This window comes from Geotrypetes seraphini, chromosome 6 (genome assembly GCF_902459505.1).
Source record: "Geotrypetes seraphini chromosome 6, aGeoSer1.1, whole genome shotgun sequence".
NCBI lineage: Eukaryota > Metazoa > Chordata > Amphibia > Gymnophiona > Dermophiidae > Geotrypetes > Geotrypetes seraphini.
Window position 1 is genome coordinate 697,989 of NC_047089.1, and position 22,606 is coordinate 720,594.

Genomic DNA, 22,606 nt, shown 5'->3' on the forward strand with positions numbered 1-22,606 from the left:
CTAGATCCAGAGTTTTGCATAAAAACATAACCTGTAGCTAAAAAGTGGTGATAATATCTGTTTAAAGGTGTTTGGTGAATCTTTACTTGGAATACTGTGTTCAAGTTGTTAGGCAACCTCAACCTTCACCTAAGCAACTTTTCTGATCCCTTAGTTATCAACCTTCTGTCTTTTCTTCGTGCTATTAACCCTACTCAACTGGTTTCCTGCTCTACTCGTACTGTAGGTCACATTCTTGACATAGTTGTCACCCAACAATCCTCCGCGTCCATCATCTCTTTCTATTCTCTTGGTTCCTTGGTATGATCATACTGTAATGTCATTTATCTTTACTCTTTCTGAAGCTTTTTCTCCTCTACTTCCTTTGTATCCTCCCTGACTAGAAAATTTCAATCTCTAACTCTTGAGATGTTTCTTAGTAATTGTGATGATTTTCCATCTCTCTTTATTTCCCATAGATAACCAGGATGCATTAAAGAACTCAACCCTATGTTTAGCTCTTGACAAATCTGCACCGCTGTGCCCTTTCTTCCTAAGAAAATCCTCCTTCCAGCCCTGGTTTCACCCCAGCCACTTGCTCCTTCACTGTCAACTTAATAGAGCAGAAGTCTACCTCTGCTACTTCTCTTGCTGCAATTAGGTATTCTTCCTGACTTCCAGTCTCAGACAAGCAAAAAAGATTGCATTTTTCAAATGCACTCCCACCAGTCGCCACCCCCAAACACCCCCGTGAATGTCCAAGCCAGGAGGGATGCCCGCTCCCTCCTGCTGGAACCGCCAACATCCCCTCCGTCCAAAAAAATCTCCCAGGATAGATGCCCACTCCCTCCTGCTGCCAACCCCCTGGAACTTCCCCACACACCCGGCAACACCCCCCCACCAGAGGTCCCCACCTGCAGACTCCCCAGCACCCCCTAACCAGTAGCCCCCCCCCCCGTATCTTTTAAGATGAAAATCTAGCCATAAAGATGCATACATACTCTGGATGGTAGGCCCACTACTCCAAAATGTGGGCCTTCCTGGTGCAATAGGAAGGGTCCTAAGACTCTGATTGGCTCAGATGCCTAAGGCCCCCTCCCATAGGCATCAGCGGTTGTGGCATCCTTCCTGCCATTTTTTTTTTTGGGGGGGGGATCAGCGGTGGAAGGGAGTGCACATCCCTCCTGCCACAGACATTCACGGAGACATTCTTGGGAAATATAGGGGTGGCAGCGGGAGTGAGCATCCCTTATGTCACAACATTCATGGGCATCCCTCCTGCCAGCCAGCCAACTTCACGGAGGGGGGGAGGATTCGGGGGTCCTCTGTTGCAGCCGCTCAGCTGATCGGGATACGGAGCTTTTCTTGCCACAATCAGCTGATGGCAAGGGATTAGGTATGATTCTCTAACCAGTGCCTGTGACATGGGCGCCGGTTAGAGAATCAGGGTGGTTAAGTGGGGTTAGGCATCTGTCCATTAGGGCAGACATGATTCTGTACAGGACTCCAGTATGTGATTCTCAGCTGCTTCTCAGGCGGTGGCTGAGACCTTCGTCCTATACAGAATTTCTCCCTGTGTGCTCTCAAAGAATCAGCCAATATTAAGAGAAAAGCTGCTCCCAATAAACCAGGAGAAAATGTTTAAAATGTAGTCACGGCCTGAAGAACTACTCAATATAACTGGTGAAAAAAAGAACCTAGACCTGGCTCCTGATAGACAAAATTTGTCAAGGATGAGAAATCAGGTACAAATTCAGTATATATATAAAAAAAGATTCATCTGGAGGAGGGCTCCAGGCACTGTGGCTTCAATCAGAAGATGGCACCAGGGGGTGGTCCAAAATGGCAGCAGTGTAGTGAAACGCTCCTGACTTGGACTCTGAGTGTTTTTGATTCCTTATACAAAATGCCGCATTCAAAGAAGAAAGGAAGTGTTCGGCCTGAGCCCTTGGCAGCCAGAACCTCCTCACCCGCTCAGCGTTCCATGAAAGAGTTAGGCTTCACTTTAACCTAGCAGTGCCCTTGGTGGAAGGAGACACCAAGGACTTGGACATCTCCCTATCTTCTCCGGGTTCTGTACCTCCACCTTGTCCTGCTCATATCACGGCTCTGATGGGGGAACCCGGTGAGGGAGTCTTGGCTGGGGGAAACCCCAATCCAGGGAGCAGTGGCCGCGAGAATTGAGAAGGAGCAGAGTGACCTGGGAATGGTAGTCGATACTGCTACCTGGCTTGGAAAACCTAAGGCGTTAACACTGGAGAGCATTTGGGAAGCTCTCCAGACATTGAACACCTCAGTTGCCAGATTTTCAAATGAAGTTTCAACCTTAGTAAGTACTGTGACTGCCCTGGGGAAGAAATTAGATGGGACTAGGGATAGATTTTCCTTATAGATGAAGAATGTTACAGATAAACTATAAGAACTAACAACTGAAATTATAAAAGAAAAAGTTATACTTAATCGTAAGATTGAACAACTTGAAAATTACAATTGTAGATTGAACTTCAGACTATTACATTTTCCTAAATCTCTGAGTGTGACCCCTATTGAGTTGCTTAGAAAATATTTGATTGAAATTTTGGGTTTTTCTTCTGAAAATATACCTCCTATAAATCGTATCTATTATTTGCCGGTGAAAAAAGAAATGGGAGCTACCGCAGAGAATTTGCAAAAGAATCTAGATGAATCACCTTTAAACATCACAGACATATTGGAATCAACAATTACAGAAAACTCTGAAAGAGCAACCTTATTAGTGTCCTTTGCATTTAAACATGATGTTAATAACATTTTCAGGTTGTTTTTTTGTAATTTTCATAAGTTATATTATGGTAAAAAATTTTGGATATTTCCAGATGTGACTAAACAAACTCAAGATCGTAGGAAATTATTTCTTGCATTGAAATCAGATGTAATTTCCTGGGAGCTTTGTTCCTATTATCCTATCCTTGTATGTGCCTGGTAAAATATCCAGGTGTAAAATATGTATTCTTTGCCCTAGAACAGCTTAAAGCATTTGTAGATATGAAGAAACTGGTAACTTGAAGTGTTTATTGTTACAGAACAGGTATATGAAAGCGGGATATCCTGTTAAGCTATTTCTGTTTAATTATATTTTGAAATTGATAATTTATTTCTGAATTTCTATAACAAGAGTTGTTCTTGTAAATCATTTCAATGTCACCAGCAAATGTGCCAAGACTATACTTCTTTCTTCATAGATAAGCATATGCCATGTCCTCTGATCCGAAGATCTTGTGTACAGCATCACACCCGTATCATCTAATGCAGAGAATCCATCTGTAGGAGTTAGCCAAGACTGTTCTTTCTAGCATCCACAGGAGAATCAGGTCTTGCTGCTCTTTGGTCATTGGGATCTGCATTGGATCGATGGACCACTGGTCTGATGTTAGGTTCAAAATCTGAAAGGCACCTGAGAGCTGAATTGACACAGAAACAGATGCTACTCTTTAATGTCCTTTATTTCTTTTAGTTATCTGACAATTTTATCTTTATCGTTTTAAAATTTTCTTTGGGGATTTTTACAGGTGTGTTGAGAGCTTTTCTACTAGGATTGCAGATCTAAATATTGTTATAAATAAAAACAGGTTTTCTTCCATTTACACACACGCACACACACACACACAGACACACACAAACATACTCGTATGTGCATAAGTCAGTACACCCACAGAAACACCTGCAAACACAGGAGTGAAGACAGTGTCTTAGAATGATCCTTGTGGGCAAGAGACCCAAAAATCAGAAACATATTGGAGGCTACTTTGAACTAGAAATTAAGAGTTTGGTCCTCTTTACAAGGCTCAGCCAGATTGTTCTGCTCCTGCATGATAAGGGATCACTTTGTCTGACTTTCTTTACTGACACTGACAGAATCCAGAACAAAGTACTAGGAATGAGTTATGGTTTTCACAACCCTGTCATCAATCTCCACCTCTGCTCCTAAGCAATGCCCGGCTAGACTCTTCCCATCCACCCACAGACTGGAGGGTATGGATGAGGAGTGAGAGTATCTCAGTGGATCATGTAATGTGCCTTAGATTTGGAAAACAAGTAATAAAAATTCAAACTATCTAAACCTATCCACTCACAGAATGGAGGGCATGGACTGACTGTCCTCCTAATATCTGCTCCACAAACAGTGAAGGGCTTGGAGAGGCCGTCTTTATCTTTTATCCACTGGAGATTAAAGATGAATTCTTGCATGGAGAACAAACTCTTTCCCCTTCACACCCCTACTCTTTTCTCATGACTGGAAGAATATGCATGAATTATCTCTTCATCCCCCCCCACCACTCTTTTCAAACTATAGGGTAAGAATGAATTTCCTCCTTAACCCTTTCCCTTTCCTCAACACCCATCCTGCACCCCAACTGAAGGCTTGGAGAGGCTTTCCCCTTCACCTACACCCCTCCCCTCAGAGTTGAAGGCAAGCAGTTCTGCCTCTTTTCCTGGCAGACAAAAGTGAATGAGTTATTTCCCTGCCCTATCCCTTCTCCTCAACCCCAGCCTTCTCAGGCTCTTTTCAGTATTACCACCATGACATCAGGATCATAAAATCATACCTATACTTCTCCCTACCTTCTGAACCACACTCTCCTCTTGTCAGTGAGACGATCCAGGCACTTCCACTGTGCCACTCACATACAAATTTTTACCTGTGTAACATATGAGTTGATCCTCTTGTTTGGTCTCTGCCATACCTGCTTAGGTTATGGAAATGGAGTGTATGTCTTCATACAGATGAAAACTGAGGAGTGTCAAAGGTCAGGAATGTGCCAGAGACCCAGTAAGAGGGCAAACAATCTAAGGTCACATTAACCCCTGAAGGAGCATCACCCAAGCAAGTGATGCCAGGGTACATATCTGAACTTTAAAGCACCACACAGTACCACAAGTAAGATTAGACACACAAATGCATTCTCTATCATTCGCACAGTAAAATGTATGCTTGTTTCTCCCTTATGCAGAGGTAACGGATGCCACACTTACTCAGATTCTGCATGTCCAGTCCTAGAGCTACCAAAACCCTGTTCTACTTTACAGAACTGGAGAATGCTTGGTTATAAAGCCCGAAACGAATGTTCATTCTCAGACAGAAGCAGTGAATGTACAACACGCCAAGCAATGCATGTCCATATTTATGTTTGCAGGTTCACGCATGCATCGCTTGTATGTAGTGTCATGGTACGAATGTGCAACCCCCCCCCCCACAGTACACATCTGTACACAGGCATTGTCCCACAGAGCACCAACATGCCTGAGCGAACTCATTCCTAAACAGACGTACTTACAAGCATACACTCACTCATATATGTGTACACGAGCAGGTGTACACAGCAACGTATGCAAACATCCAGGCATAAACATTCACCCAAACAGAAAAAGAAGGTCAACCCCCAGTCCAGATCTTGGAATCCATCGGGCTCATGGCGTACTGATTTGGTTCTGTTGTGTTTCCTTGGCAGTCTCTCCCTTCACTGTTCTTCTAGCCAGGACGGCTTGTCTGAACCAGGGGTTTTCAGCTTGATGTTGAATTGCTTGAGGGTTTGCTCAAGCTGTTGCTGGTTCCCTGCGAAGTATGCAGATATGGCATTGTGGAATAGAAGTAACTGCTTGTGCATGACCTTAATCTGCAAGAGAGAGGAGGAGATGTCAGAGGGAGCCCAACTCAATGCACTGAAACCATCCCCTTATCCAGTCTGCCCACCCTTACCAACTGCTACTCTCCAGCCTTTCTTCTCACTTAATCTTCTGTGCTTGTCCTATGCTTTCTTAAATTTAGATACAGTCCTTGACTCCACACTTCTATTACCCTTAAAATGGATGCTATTGCTGTGTATAATTTAACATGTGCATTGGTGCCCAAGCGTTTATCTGCAAGACACCTTGAGCATTCTGCTAAGGTATAGGGAGGCAATATAAGTTTTGATGATATTGATTATAATACCCAACTCATCTCATTCATATATTAATTTAAATGAATTCTCTTTGCTTAAGCCATGTTTATTCATACGCCACCGATTCTACTCTTAACAAGAGTTCCCAATATTTAACCAGCACCATCAGGCTCATGTGGTTTCTTGGATCAGCACTAGAGCTCTTTTTGAAAATTAACATTATATTTGATACTTTGTATCCCATAGGTTTAGAGGCAGATTTGATCGAAAGGCTACAGACTGCCAGGAGCAGGTCTGCCTCAAGGTTTTACATCTAATTTCAAGGTACTTATAATATTTACTACTTTCATTAGATCCTACTTTGTGATTTTTACAGAATTCCATTTTTGGAATTAATATTTATTTACTTAGGGTTCCTTTTACGAAGGTGCCTTAGCTTTTTTAGCTCACGCACCGGATTAGTGCGCGCTAGCCAAAAAACTACCGCCTGCTCAAGAGGAGGCGGTAGCGGCTAGCGCGCAGGGCATTTTAGCACGCCCTAGCGCGATTTTGTAAAAGGAGCCCTTCGTTTTCTAGTCCATCCTCCCCAGGACCCCAGAACAGGTTACAGAAGTTTTCAGGATCATTAACAAACAAGCTACAGGATCAATAAAGAGCTACAGAAAATTGAGATGGGTTTCGATAACATACATGCTATGGGGACGCTAAGAACACACAGGAACAATAATGAGCTACAGAAAATTGAGATTTTAAAAAATATTATGACACGTTATTGGGGTAAGAAACCCTATGCTTTAATTAAACTAAGAGAATATAAACTATATACAGTCTCAGAATGCTATCTGCCTGGCTGTTTCTTTCACCACACTTATTACTTATGCTGACTTTTGATTTTTTTTCTTTAATGTTTGAAATATTTATAATCTGGGTTTCCTAAAACAATCTCCAGGTCCAATGAAAATTTTCAACCATTGCAATTGTTCATTTTAAACATAAAAACATGATGGCAGATAAAGGCCAAATGGCCCATCTAGTCTGCCCATTCGCAGTAACCATATAGAAACATAGAAACATGACGGCAGATAAAGGCCAAATGGCCCATCTAGTCTGCCCATCCGCAGTAACCATATAGAAACATAGAAACATGACGGCAGATAAAGGCCAAATGGCCCATTTAATCTGCCCATCCGCAGCCACCATATAGAAACATGACAGCAGATAAAGGCCAAATGGCCCATCTAGTCTGCCCATTCACAGTAACCATATAGAAACATAGAAACATGACGGCAGATAAAGGCCAAATGGCCCATCTAGTCTGCCCATCCGCAGCCACCATATAGAAACATGACAGCAGATAAAGGCCAAATGGCCCATCTAGTCTGCCCATTCACAGTAACCATATAGAAACATAGAAACATGACGGCAGATAAAGGCCAAATGGTCCATCTTTTTAGTCTCCTTATTTTATCTCGGGTTCCCTTTCAAAATCACAGTGAATGCATTGATATCAGTTTTTATTTATTCTTCTCCCTCCAGTCATTATGACAAATTTTATTGTGTTATACTTATTACTGCCAAGCAGTTCTACCACAGTTACTTCTTGCACAAGACCCTATGATCCACTGAGAAAGAGAACTGAAATTATTCACTGTTCCAAGACCAGATGGCCTATAAAATAATTATTTATGGCAGCTAGAAATTATCCTCTGTGGTATTCCTTTCAAAACATTTTCCTGTGCTTTTGCCATTTTCTATTTCATTAGACTTTGCCTTGCATTTTTTAAAAAGTTGACCATGTAGTTGGTAGTAAACCCTCACTGTTATACTCTTCCGTATCACACACTATATAGATCCCAGATTGCAGTTTGTTTCCTGCATAACTTTCATCCGACTTGACTAATACTATGTCATTCTTAAAATATACTATAGTATCTCCCCATCACTTCTATCTGCTCTGTCATTTTGAGAGGTGTAGCATGCTCACGTTACAATATTCTACTGATGATCCTCCTACCATCAGGTTTCTGAATGCCTATTATACAAGTATTTCTGTAGTCTTAATTCTTCTGCTTTACTTTTTGATATTTGTTTTATGTAAGGAATTCATTGCACCATTTTTGACTCATCTTACTAACTTTGCATTAATTATGTATGTTCCAGAGTACCTTAAAGAAGCTATTGTTACGCCAATTCTCCAAAAGAGTAAAAAAAACAAACAAACCCAAAAACCTGTGTGATGGTTATTCAGGCTTTTGGCTTATCTCCAACTTAGCCTTATTAACTAAAGTGGTAGAAAAAACAGTCTTGTTTCAGTTAAATGAGTTTTTTGGACAATCACCTCCCCGATTTTTTGCCAACGAACCGGCACCAGAGACCGACCTCAGCACCCCCACATGAAAATCGGGAAGAGGGATGTCCACTTCCCTCCTGCTATGCCATCCCCCCACCGTGTGAGAGAAAATTGGCAGGAGGGAAGCCCACTCCTTCCTGCCAACGGAAGGACCCCCCAAATAAAGACAAAAGGGATGCCTAATCCCTTCTACCACCGGTTGATCCCCTGAACACACCTCCCCCCACCCCGGTACTTTTTTCAGAAGTTGGAAGCAGGAGGGAAGCGCGGTCCCTACAGCTACAAGGACCACTGATACAAAATGGCAGGCCTTCCCTCCTTGGTGCATCATGTGATGCATGGGGAGGGGCCCAAGTCCCTGATTGGCTCAGACACCTAAGACCTCTCCCAATTAGGGTCTTGGGCTCCTTCCTCTGTATACAGAACCAATCAGGGCCTATCAGAGTCAATCAGGGCCTTGGGCTCCTCCCCTTGGTATCCCTCTTGCATTTTGGGGGAGGAGGAAGGGGGAGGGTAGGGATGGTTCAGGAGGGCCTCCATTAGCAGGAGGGAGTGGGCATCCCTCCTGCCAATTCTCTCTTGCGTGACAGGAGGTTGGCATGGCAGGATGGAAGTGGGCATCCCTTGTGCCTACTTTTTCGTGTGCAGGGGATGGGGTCATCATGGCAGGAGGGAAGTGGGCATCCCTCCTGCCATGTGGGGGGAGGGTGTTGGTTCTCGGTGCATCGGGGGGACGTCGGGGAGGGCCGTCATTGGCAGTGGGTGGAGGGAGGCTATTTTTTTTTTTTTAATGAGACAGTTATTGTGTGTGTGTTACACACACACAGCATCTGTGCCCAGTTAAAAAAAGGCTGAACTATTAGTGACAAGTTGGGTTTTTTTGATCGCTAAAACCCCTGGTTTTTTTGTACATAGCCAAGCAATGTTAGTCCATCAATCGCTTGGCTAGTTTGTATGGGGTTTCAGCTAATTTGCATGGCTGGATCAGAAAATGGGTGATCTAGGAGAAAAACACATGGCAAATCATTTTGTGCATTGGGTCAGCAAATGCAATTGTCGCTAAAGCAGTCAAAACTGGTTTAGCAACGATCGCTGACTTTAGTACATCTGGGCCATAGATTCTGGTATGTACTGTCATTTTCATCTTTTAGGGAAATGGGAGGGGGTCACTGACCACTGGGGGATTGGGGGAGGATCATGCTTTTATCCCCTCCTGTGGTCATCTGGGTCAGTTTTGGCACATTTTTTAGCACTTAGTTGTTAATGAAACAGGTGTAGCCCAAATCGCCCTATTTTTACCCTGGACATTTTTACAATGTTCTATTATTGCAGAAAAACATCCAAATCTTAAGTCTGTCCTAGACTCACCTGAAACACCTCCCCTTGAGATTTAGAGAACTGAAGAGAAAAATATCTTAAAAATTAGTTTTGAAAATAGTGATTTGGACGTTTTTGCAAAATGCATGTCTATCTGCTGCTTCGTGCTGTTTTTAGAATGTTTTTCTGTTTCAAAAATGAGCCCCATGGTATATTTTGATTTTATTTTGATAGGAATTGTGAATTTTAGTGCATAATTTTTTACATTTTTAATATGTACCTGTCTAGGGCCCAGAAGCACTAAAGCCAGCAATCGTTGCTAAACCTATGTTTAACAGCTTTAGTGATGATCGCATTTGCCGACCCGATGTAGAAAATGGCTTACAGCCTGGTTTTCTACATGATCGCTCATTCCCTGATCCGACCATGCAAATAAGTTGATTAATATTAAAATGCCATGTAAACTAGTAGTCAATATTATCAAGGAATGGCTTTAATCTTCACTAGTCTTTCAAAGAATACTCTAAGATAATGTCTACTCATTCCATCCCTTTCATTACTCATATATCACAGTTATATTAGCTTTATGCCATAGACCTCAGTCACCGGGGAGCTTCTTGTGCAAATCTTCACTGGTCAAAGGCTTTACAGCTTTATCGATTAATATAACATAAAGTTCTCAATCACTAAACTTGTTTAAATTTTTAAGTTTAAATTTAAATTTTAACTTTTCACTTATCCCCGGTGAATAATACCATAACGGACGGAGGAGTGGTGGTGATTCTGAGGTCTATGGCATAACAGCTAATATAACTGTGATATATGAACATAAGAACATAAGAAGTTGCCTCCGCTGAGGCAGACCAGAGGTCCATCTACCCCAGTGGTCCGCTCTCACGGCAGCCCATCAGGCCCACTGCCTGAACAGTGGTCTCGGACTAATTTTACAATTTACCTCTAATCCTATCCCTATACCTTACCTCTACTCTTATCTGTACCCCTCGATCCCTTTGTCCTCCAGGTACCTGTCCAGACCTTCTTTGAAGCCCTGTAGCGTGCTTCTGCTTATCACATCCTCCGGTAGCGCGTTCCATGTATCCACCACCCTCTGGGTGAAAAAGAACTTCCTGGCATTTGTTCTAAACCTTTCCCCTCTCAATTTCACTGAGTGCCCCCTTGTACTTGTGGTTCCCCATAATTTGAAAAATCTGTCCCTGTCTACTCTTTCTATGCCCTTCATGATCTTGAAGGTTTCTATCATGTCTCCGCTTTTCCAGGGAGAAAAGTCCCAGCTTTTTCAGTCTGTCAGTATATGAGAGACCCCATACCCTTTATTAGCTTAGTTGCTCTTCTCTGGACTCTCTCAAGTACCGCCATGTCCTTCTTGAGGTACGGCAACCAGTACTGGACACAGTACTCCAGGTATGGGCGCACCATTGCACGATACAGTGGCAGGATGACTTCCTTCGTCCTGGTCGTGATACCTTTCTTAATGATACCCAACATTCTGTTCACTTTCCTTGAGGCTGTGGCGCACTGCGCCGACGCCTTCAATGTTGTGTCTACCATCACTCCCAGGTCTCTTTCAAGGTTGCTCACCCCTAGCGGTGATCCCCCCATCTTGTAAGTGAACATCGGGTTCCTTTTCCCAACATGCATGACCTTGCATTTCCCTATGTTGAAGCTCATTTGCCATTTTTTGGCTCACTCTTCCAGTGTTGTCAGATCTTTTTGGAGGTCTTCGCAGTCCTCCATGGTTTTGACCCTGCTGTATTCTTTAGTGTCATCCGCAAATTTAATAACCTCACATTTTGTTCCCGCCTCCAGGTCGTTAATAAATATATTGAACAGAAGTGGTCCCAGCACCGATCCCTGTGGAACTCCGCTCGTGACCCATTTCCAATCTGAGTAATGGCCCTTTACTCCAACCCTCTGTTTCCTGTCCGCCAGCCAGTTTTTGATCCATCGGTGGACCACCCTTTGCACCCCGTGGTTCCATAGCTTCCTTAGCAGTCTTTCGTGTGGTACCTTGTCGAAGGCTTTTTGGAAGTCAAGGTAATGAGATGGAATGAGTAGACATTATCTTGGAATATTCTTTGAAAGGCTAATGTAATCTAGTAGAGCATCTAACATGGCTTCCCGACGCACTAGAAAAGTGATTGCTTTCAGCGATCCCAAAAAATGCAACTGGCACAGGTTTCCTGCCCTGAACAGCATGGCAAGAGGGTTTCTTCTGCCTCTCAGCTGTTTGGGCTTCCACTGCCAGTTCTGCACATGTGTGAGAATCACTCTTGCAGCAATCCATCAAATAGGAGAGTCAGGGATTATGGCGAACATCCACGCAAATCATTTCTATGCAAACCTTTTAGTGCATCAATAGCTCTTTCTGAATCGGTAAAAAAATTGGATCGGTGCAGACCCGCACGGTCTTCCCGATCCTCTTAGTGCATCTGGGCCTAGACACTATATTATAAGAGGTGGAAAATAAAGGTCAGGCTCACAAATATTCTAATTCAGAACCTGCTTATTATTAGTGGTTGATTCAGCTAATCTGAAAACATTCATAGTTGTTTTTACTCATAGTATTTTAATGCACTCATGCCACCTTGATCATTATAGTTTCATTCTAAATCACACCCTTGTGAACAACTGTTAACTTTCCTTTTATGGGAAGAAGAGCTATACAAAAAATGGAAAAGAAACCAAAAAAAGCCAACTACACAGTACAATAAGGAAAGATGGGGAATGTGGGCGGAAAAGGCATATAGGGAGGTAAACTACAGCGAGTGCTACCAGCATTTGCAACTCACAAATGAAAACAAAAACAAAAACTGTGGATACAGATATTCTGGAGATAATTTATTAAACACTGACATATAAAACCATGAAAATTCAATTAAAAAAGTACAATGATAAAAATACTGTGATAAAAATCCAACTGATATGATAGCTTAGCATTTTTTTGCTACTTCAGCTTGTCTGCGGTGTTCTTTGCTCACATGTTTAAAGACAATAGACTGTTTTCAGTCCAATTCTTTATATGTGAGGTTGCAAACCATTGGACCCTGAGGAAGGTGTGTTCGCCAAAATACGGACCGTGTAAGGTCTGGTTGGATTTTTATCACAGTATTTTTTATCATTGTACTTTTTTAATTGAATTTTCATGGGTTTTATATGTCAGTGTTTAATAAATTATCTCCAGAACACAGTTTTTGTTTTCATCGGTGGATTGTTTTCACTGTGGAACATTGGGTCTCCCCATTTTTCTTTGTTTTGCAACTCACAAGACAGTATTTCCAGTACAGTACACTTAAAAGCCTTTCCCATATCCTTTGTAACATAGATCATCCCTCTGAGAGCCCGAATCCAATGCTGCTTACTTTGTTCTCCTCCAAGAACTTCAGCTTAATGGCGACATCTCCTCGAAGTTTCTCATACTTCTCTTTGTGGGTATGAAAGTTCTGCTGTGCCAGTTCTATCCGTGACAAGGTAGTAGCATCACGGGGACACAAGTTCAACTCTTCCAAGTCTGTGCGATATGCATCATACTCTAGTCTAAGAGAGAACAGGATTTGAATCAGTGGGTAGGACAAATCACATAAGAAGGGAGAACCAACAGCAAGACAGACACTGAGCCAACGAGCCATGCGTGAACTGATAGAGAGGAGTTAGCGAGTAAGACATCAAGTCATAAAGACTGGATAGGACTCGACAAGATGGAACAGATGCTAATCCACATAAAAGGATGGATGACATAACAGATCACAAGATATAGCTGGATGGGGTGGTGAATAGAGAATCAGATGCTAATCCACATTGGGTAAAGGGAAGGTTATTGGGTCAAACCATTTGGAAAGGAGCAAAACAAACATCTCATCATGCTGGAAAGCATTTGGGAAGGAGTAATCCTGAGAAAATTGGGGAGGGGGAGAGTAGCAGAATCGAGACTGAACTTTGATTGGGGGGACAACAACATGACTGTGTCAGATACTTAGCCATGTCAATATAAGTAGAATAAATGAGTAAGACAGAAACCAAGCAATGCTGGCTTGGGGAGGCATGGATCAGGCATATGGGGACATATGGGGGTAGAAGCTGAGCGATGGTGTGTGGGCATGCAGGAAGCAGAAAATAAGAGACTCAGCCAGACAAATTGGATGATGTTTGGTGAATATATAAATAGAATAGAGCTCAGCTTAGGTTTAAACGTTTAGAGCATTGAATGGACAAACCCAAAGAACCTAAGTAAAATAATTTAACTATATGGGAAAAGAGAATCCTCAGATCGGCATGAGGGCTGCTCTGCATTCTACCAGTAGCTGAGTAGAGACTGGTTTATTTACTTATTAAAAAGTAGCTCATATGTACCTATAAAGCCTCTTACATATTTGATATATCTACAATTCAATAGCATAATTTATACAGATCCAAATTTCAAAAAACCTGCATTTCCTTTGATAATCCAACAATTTATGTAACTGCTTCTTCAAAGAATGGAGCTTTTAGCAGAACTATGAAAGCCTTTAACCCTTCAACATTTTTCACATTTTGTTGTCTAAATGATAAAATTTGAAATGTGTTAAAGCAAGAGCTTGAATTCGCTGATCTATATGTGAACAATTAGAGAAATATTTGAATCATACGGAGGGGGAGACAGGAAAATGCTAGGATCTGAGTATTGCATGCTAGCTTTCCCATTTTTTTCCTCAGTGGGGAGGAGGAAGGGTTAGATCAGTGGTCTCAAACTCGTGGCTCGCCAGGTATGTTACCATTGGTCTGGAATGTTGCCCGCCTCACTGCTGTAACCTCACGCTAGCGCTGAGTCTGTACACGATTGTGAAGTGGAGTGTAGAGGACAATCGCATACAGACACAGGAAAGTTCTTGTGTGAGGTTACAGCAGTGAGGCGGGCAACGTTCCAGAACATAAGGTAACCATTGGAGGCAGTGCAGCTTGTGCGTGTGTACGTAATCCCGTGAACTCTCGCAAAATTCAGCACCTCTCCTGGCGGTGACTGCTTGATGTAAGATAGCGGTTATGTCCGGTGCTGGAGGAGGTGAGAGCTGAAGGCAGTTGCGGACGCGACCACTGGACACTTAAGGCACAGGTTTTCCAGGCACAAGTCTGATATTGATTCTCCCCTAAAGCAGTGATTCCCAACCTTGTCCTGGAGGACCACCAGGCCAATCGGGTTTTCAGGATAGCATGAAGCAGATTCGCATGCCTGTCACTTTCATTATATGCAAATCTCTCTCATTCATATTCATTAGGGCTAACCTGAAAACCCCATTGGCCTGGTGGTCCTCCAGGACAGGGTTGGGAACCACTGGCCTAGACGACTACACCAAAATCTTGTCTCTTGCAGTTGATACTTTAGAATCTAAATCATAATTTTGCATGAGGTAAAACTCTTTATAGTTTCTAAATCTTTCCTTAATTGCTTCTGATAATTTCAGCTATACACAGTGGAAAGCAGTGCAATATTCAGAAAGTGAAAAACTATCTAAACTTCACTTTCTGCATGTTGCACTGCTTTATTAGAAGCAATTAAGGAAAGATTTTTAAATTATAACGAGTTTTACCTCATGCAAAGTTGTCATTTCTTTAATAAGACATTAATCATTTTTCCACGGCCCTCCAAGTATCTACAAATCCAAAATGTGGCCATGCAAAGGGTTTGAGTTTGAGACCGCTGGGTTAGAGCTAGGGGTTTTTCCTTTTAACCATTTCTTCTTCTATCCTTTGGCCAAATGGATTTTTCTGTATAGCATGCAGCAATAGGTTCTGTTATTGCTTCCAGTGTTGGTAGTCCCAGCTGAGTAAGGACAGCCGGTTTCCTCCTGTGGCTTTGGAGATTCAATCAGCTCATATAATCCTGCCAATACCCCAGATGAGAGGTCTCAAAGTGGTAGCACTTTGGAAGTCAGAGATGCCGAGTTCAGTCTAGCAGCTGCAGTGAGAGGGATGTGGTAACAGTAGCTATCATATGTGGGTTTAAAAAAGGTTTGGACAAGCTCCTGGAGGAAAAGTCCATAGTCTGCTATTGAGACAGACATGGGGGAAGCCACAGATTGCTCTGGGATCGGTAGAATGGAATGTTGCTACTCTTTAGGATTCCACATGGAATCTTGTTATTGTCTGAGATTTTGCATGGAATGTTGCTACTGTTTGGGTTTCTACCAGGTACTGTGACCTGGACTGGCCACTGTGGAAACGGGATACTGGGCTAGATGGATCATTGGTCTGACCTATTAGTAGGGTAATAGGGGTGACTTGAGATTCCTTAGAAGCTTCCAGAAAAGTAGTGAGGCTCTTCTCTTAATGCATTAGAAGTAGGGTAATCCGAGGGTCATCAAGGAACTGAAAGGGGTTATAGCTGAACTGCTTCAATCAAATCGGGAAGGATTCAGGAAAACTGGAAAGTGGTGAATGTTACGCCGAACTTCAAGAAAGGTTCGAGGGGAGATCTGGGAAATTACAGGCCGGTGAGTCTGACCTGGGTACCGGGAAAGATGGTAGAGGCGCTGATAAAGAACCGCATCGTTGACCACCTTGACGGACACAATCTGATGAGGAACAGCCAGCACGGCTTCAGCAAAGGAAGATCTTGCTTGATGAACTTGCTGCACTTCTTTGAGGGAGTTAACAGGCAGATAGACAAAGGTGACCCGGTCGGATTTTCAGAAGGCGTTTGACAAGGTCCCGCATGAATGACTACTTCGAAAAATTGAGAGCCATGGGATTGAGGGTGAAATACTCACGTGGATCAAAAACTGGTTGGCGGATAGAAAACAGAGTGGGGGCTATATAGACAATTCTCAGACTGGAAAAGTGTCCCCAGTGGGGTTCATAGACAAAACCGCCGACAACTGAGCGCAAGACGGAAGTGCATGCCGAAGAAAAAGAGTGTTTTTAAGGGCTCTGCCGGGTGGTTTTGTTGGGGAACCCCCCCACTTTACTTAATACAGATTGCGGCGGCATTGTGGGAGGTTTGGGGGGTTGTAACCCCCCTCATTATACTGGAAACTTAACTGTTTCCCTGTTTTTTAGGGAAAAAGTAAAGTTTTCAGTAAAATGTGGGGAGTTACAGCCCCCCAAACCTCCAATGCGGCGCGATCTGTATAAAGTAAGTGGGGGGGTTCCCCCCACACCCCTAGTCGGAGCCCTTTAAAACAGTCATTTTCTTCAGCGCACGGCTCTGCGTTGCGCTCAGTTGTCTGCGCGTGCCTTTGTCCCGGCACGCTTTTGACCTGACACCACCAGTGGAGTACCGCTTGGGCCTGTGCTCTTGAAAATATTTATAAACGACCTGGAAATTGGAATGACGAGCAAGGTGATTAAATTTGCAGACAATACGAAGTTATTCAGAGTAGTGAAGATGCAGGAGGATTGCAATGACCTGCAACAGGACATAAACACGCTCGAGAAATGGGTCATGACATGGCAAATGAAGTTGAACGTGGATAAGTGTAAGGTGATGCATGTCGGTAATAAAAATCTTGTACACAAATACAGGATGTCTGGTGCAGTACTCGGAGAGACCTCCCAAGAAAGAAACTTGGGAGTACTGGTTGACAAGTCGATGAAGCCGTGGCAGCAGCAAAAAGGGCAAACAGAATGCTTGCAATGATTAAGAAGGGGATCACAAACAGATCGGAGAAGGTTATCATGCCGCTGTACCGGGCTATGGTGCGACCTCACCTGGAATACTGTGTCCAGCACTGATGAAGGACACAGTACTACTCGAAAGGGTCCAGAGAAGAGCAACTAAGATGGTTAAGGGGCTGGAGGAGTTGTCGTACAGTGAGAGATTAAAGAAACTGGGCCTCTTCTCCCTTGAAAAGAGAGAGGGGACATGGTTGAAACATTCAAGATAATGAAGGGAATAGACTTAGTAGACAAAGACAGGTTGTTCACCCTCTCCAAGGTAGGGAGAACGAGAGGGCACTCTTTAAAGTTAAAAGATTCCGTACAAACGTAAGGAAGTTCTTTTTCACCCAGAGAGTGGTGGAAAACTCGAACGCTCTTCCGGAGGCTGTCATAGGGGAAAACACCCTCTAGGGATTCAAGACAAAGTTAGACAAGTTCCTGTTAGACCAGAACATACACAGGTAAGGCTAGACTCAGTTGGGGTTCTGGTCCTTGACTTAAGGGCCGCCACGGGAGCGGACTGCTGGACACAATGGACCACTGGTCTGACCGAGCAGCAGCAATTCTTATGTTCTTATGCAAGTCTAGTGGAATGGTCTTCTCTGTTATTTTAACACTTCAACTAAATATCTCCTGAAATATCCTTTGGCCCCAAATTATATATTTTAGGAAAATTCATAAATTCTTTCTATAAATAACAATCCCAGGGCAAGTAGTCTTCCCCCATATCTGTACTGTATATCTCAATAGAAGACTATGGACTTTTCCTCAAGGAACTCATCCAAACATTTTGTTAAAACGAGATATGCTAACTGCTGTTACTACATTGATTCAAAGGATGACGCCTATGCCTAGTAGCTTTCTGACTCAAAAACTGTTCTATGTACCTACAACTAACCTGAATATGAGCTGTGAGGTTGGTGTATAGGATACAAATTCAAGAATAATAATTATTCCTAAACCCAGATCTTCTTAAAACTACCCATAAGGAGGCCCAATTTGCCCAATTGAATGATTTCTTAGTGTTGATTATCAATACCACTACTTTTTCCTGGATACATTGGGCCTCTCATATTGTCTCCAACCTGTCTCTCAGAAATAAATTCTGACTGGTCAATATGTATAAGTCCTGGTAGGACCCTGGCCAAACACTTGGCTAATATTTTAGCTATAATTTTAACATCAATATTTAAGAGAAAGATTATCCTATATGAGCCACAAACAGAGGGATCTTTTCCTAGATTCAACAATACTGATATGACTAACTTTCTCTAAGATGGAGGTAGAGACACCCCTGTGCTAAGCTGTTTCCAACTCTCCACAACAAGTCGTCCACTTCCCCAGCAAACTGTTTATAAAATTTATTGGTATATCCATGTAAGCCTGGAACTTTGCCCCCTTTTTTAGATTTTTAATTGCCCAAGTAATCTCATCCAGGGTCTGACATTTGGAGATCTGTTTTGAGAGTGGGTGGCCAAAACTGAACACTGTACTCCAAATTTGGTCTTAAACCTGCTTTATAAAGATAACTGTGATTGCACATCACCCTATATATGGAAATGTGCAGTCTGGGCCTGGGACAACATGCAAGATTTACTAAACTGTCATGCTCCATTACAGCAGTTTAATAAACCATGTAGAAATGAATTCATTTCATAGTTTATAAATCACCATGCTGACCAAGAGGGCTGTGTAGAAAATACTTAACTCTTAGTCTTTCCAGACCCAGAAAATATCTGTTATACCTGAATGCAACTCACCCTGAACATCTGAGAAAGAGATGAGGTAAATCCAAATCCCCCTTTATTATGTGTCCCTGTATCCCTCCCCAGACTTCAAATCGTATACAGAAAGTACCAACCTGGCTGTCTCATATAGCTTCACTGTCATCAGTGTATCCTCCATGGTTTTGTTTACAAGTGTATTTATGCTGGAGACAAAGAAATTTACAGCACCCAGGAGCGTCTCTCCATTCTTACAGAGCAATTTCTGGGTTTCTGCATTATATCCAAATTCTTCCTAGAAAAAAAAGGCCAGTATTAAAAATAGAAACATGATGGCAGATAAAGACTAAATGGCCCATCTAGTCTTTTCATCCACTATCTCTTGCTCTCCCTAACAGATCTATGTGCCTGTCCCACATTTTCTTGAATTCAGACACAGTCTTTGTCTCCACCACCTTTACCGGGAGACTATTCCACACATCTGCCATCCTTTCTGTAAAATAGTAGTTCCTTAGATTACTCCTGAGCCTTAACTTACCTCTTAACTTCATTCTGTACCCTCTTATTCCGGAGCTTCCTTTCAATTGAAAGAGACTCGACTCATGCGCATTTAAATTACATAGGTATTTAAACGTCTCTATCATATCTCCCATCCAACCTTTCCTCCAAAGTATACAGATTGAGATCTTTAAGTAAGTCCCCATACACCTTATGATGAAGACCACATACCATTTTAGTAGTCTTCCTCTGAACCGACTCCAACCTTTTTATATCCTTTTGAAAGTGCGATCTCCAGAATTGTACACAATATTCTAAATGAGGTCTCAGCAGTCTAATACAGGGGCATCAATACCTCCTTTTTCCTACTGGCCATACCTCTTCCTATGCACCCTAGCATCCGTCTAGCTTTCGACATCATCTTTTCAATCTGTTTGGCCACCTTAAGACACCCAGGTCCCGCTCTTCTCTCGTGTACATAAGTTTTTCACCCCCTAAACTGTACTGTTCCTTCAGATTTTTGCAGTCCAAATGCATGACCTTGCATTTCTTAGTATTAAATCTTAGCTACCAAATTTCAGACCATTCTTCAAGCTTCACTAGGTCCTTTGTGTTATTCACACCATCATGGGTGTCTACTCTATTGCAAATTTTGGTATCATCCACAAAGTGGCAAACCTTACCAGACAGCTCCTTCAACAATAATACTCACAAAAATGTTAAAAAGTACAGGCGCAGGAACCCAATCTTGAGGCGTACCATTGGTAACATCCCTTTCATCAGTGATTTCCACTGACCGCTATCCTCTGTCGCTTTCCACTCAACTAGTTCCTGACCCAATCTGTCACTTTAGGGCCCATCCCGAGGGCACTCACTTTATTTATTAGATGTCTGTGTGGAACATAAGAACATAAGCCATGCCTCTGCTGGGTCAGACTTAAGGTCCATCATGCCCAGCAGTCCGCTCACGCGGCGGCCCATCAGGTCCAGACCTGTATACTAGCCCTCTATCTATACCCTTCTATCCCCTTTTCCTTCAGAAAATTGTCCAATCCCTTCTTGCAATCCAATACGGTCCACTCACGCAGCGGTCCATCAGGTCCAGGACCTCTATACTAGCCCTCTATCTATACCCTTCTATCCCCTTTTCCTTCAGAAAATTGTCCAATCCCTTCTTGAACTCCAATACCGTACCCTGTCCTATCACTCCCTCTGGAAGCGCGTTCCAGGTGTCCACCACCCGTTGGGTGAAGAAGAACTTCCTAGCATTGGTTCTGGATCTGTCTTCTTTTAATTTTTTGGAATGCCCTCTCGTTCTTGTAGTTGTCAAAAGTTTGAAGAATCTATCCCTCTCCACTTTCTCTATGCCCTTCGTGATCTTATAAGTCTCTATCATATCCCTTCTAAGTCTCCGCTTCTCCAGCGAAAAAGCTCCAGTCTCTCTAATCTTTCACCATATGAAAGATTTTCCATACCTTTTATCAAACGCGTCACTCTCTTCTGAATCCTCTCGAGTATCGCCATATCCTTCTTTAGGTATGGCAACCAATATTGGACGCAGTACTCCAGATGCGGGCGCACCATCGCCCGATACAACGGCAGGATAACTTCTTTCGTTCTGCTTGTAATACCCTTCTTGATTATTCCTAGCATTCTATTTGCTTTCTTAGCAGCCGCTGCGCATTGTGCCGATGGCTTCATTGTCATGTCCACTATTACCCCCAAGTCCCTTTCTTGGGACTCTCACTCAATAACAGCCCTCCCATTGTGTAGCTGTACCTCGGGTTTCTCTTTCCTACATGTAAGACTTTGCATTTCTCTACATTGAACTTCATCTGCCATCTCGTTGCCCTCTCCCCTAGTTTGTTTAGGTCCCTTTGTAAATCTTCGCAGTCCTCTTTAGTCCTAGCCCCATTGAATAGCTTGGTGTCATCTGTGAATTTTATTACTTCGCTCTTCGTCCCCTTTTCTAGATCATTTATAAATACATTGAATAGCAGCGGTCCAAGCACCAACCCCTACGGAACACCACTCATGACCTTCCTCCAGTCCGAGTAGTGGCCCTTCACTCCTACCCTCTGCTTTCTGCCCGCCAACCAATTTCAGATCCATCTGTGTACGTCTCCTTCCACCCCATGGTTCTTTAGTTTCCGAAGTAGGCATTCATGGGATACCTTGTCAAAGGCTTTTTGGAAGTCTAAGTATACAATGTCAAAGGCTTTGCTAAAATCTAAATACACCCTATCTAGCGCATTCCCTCTATTCAATTCAAAGAAATTTCTGGCAAAACCTACGTCTAGTGAATCCATGCTGCCTTGGGTCCTGTAATCTAATGGATTCCAGAAAAGTCACTATTCTCTGTTTTAAAAGTGTTTCCATTAATTTACTTACCACATAAGTCAGATTTACTGGCCTGTAGTTCCCTACTTCTTCCTTACTTCCACGTTTGTGGAGAGGGACCACATCCGCCCTTCTCCAGTCCTCTACCACTCCCAACTCTAGAGAAGCATTGAAAAGGTCAGTCAGCGGAGCCAACATAACTTCCTTAAGTTCTTTCAGTACCCTCGGATGTACACCATCTGGCCCCATCATTTTGTCTATTTTTAGTTTAGCTAGCTCCTCACAAATGCATCAAACATCTCTCCCTCAGTGGAAAGAGTTTTAAAACATCTTCCACAGAAAATGACAGCTGGTGTCAGAATCTAAACATCTATACAGAACTGTTCCTGCTTCTAGAGCCCAAATATCTTCCACAGAGAAAAAAAAAACAGAACCCAAACATCTCCCAGAGAGAATAGGGGTGAACAGCAGAACCCATACACATGCTACACAGAACAAAATGAAGCATGTAACACATCCAAACACCTCTCATCAAGAAGAGAACTAAGTCTATTCAGAAACTAAATATCTACTATATAGAAAGAACAGGGATTGTATTGGAACCCAAATATCTCCCACAAAGAATGAAAAGTACATATGGACTGTATCATGACTGTACCAGAAAAACAATGGAATCACTAACCAGACAGAACTGCAGAAAACAAAGTAGCTGTGATCACAGAAACATTCTCATTCAACTGATAAAATTCTCAGTGCTTCTATATACTACAACTGCCTAATGAACTTCAGACATATTAAGAGCACTAACTGTAAATCTGAGACAAAGA

The 22,606-nt window shown here is 42.7% G+C and overlaps 1 protein-coding gene across 9 annotated transcripts in view; it reads right to left on the reverse strand.

The window, feature by feature from the left end:
• Nucleotides 1–3,443: 3,443 nt before the first annotated feature.
• The window catches only part of ARFIP2 (ADP ribosylation factor interacting protein 2), a 99,735-nt gene continuing 80,572 nt past the window's right edge, over nucleotides 3,444–22,606 (reverse strand). For all 9 annotated transcript variants that reach the window (XM_033948767.1, XM_033948763.1, XM_033948766.1 and 6 more), the window contains 3 exons: nucleotides 19,079–19,236; nucleotides 12,948–13,122; nucleotides 3,444–5,633 (listed from right to left, as the gene is read on the reverse strand). In XM_033948767.1, coding sequence (XP_033804658.1) covers nucleotides 5,478–5,633; nucleotides 12,948–13,122; nucleotides 19,079–19,236 — 489 coding nt within the window. In that variant the 3' untranslated portion in view covers nucleotides 3,444–5,477. The remainder of the gene's footprint in view (nucleotides 5,634–12,947; nucleotides 13,123–19,078; nucleotides 19,237–22,606) is intronic.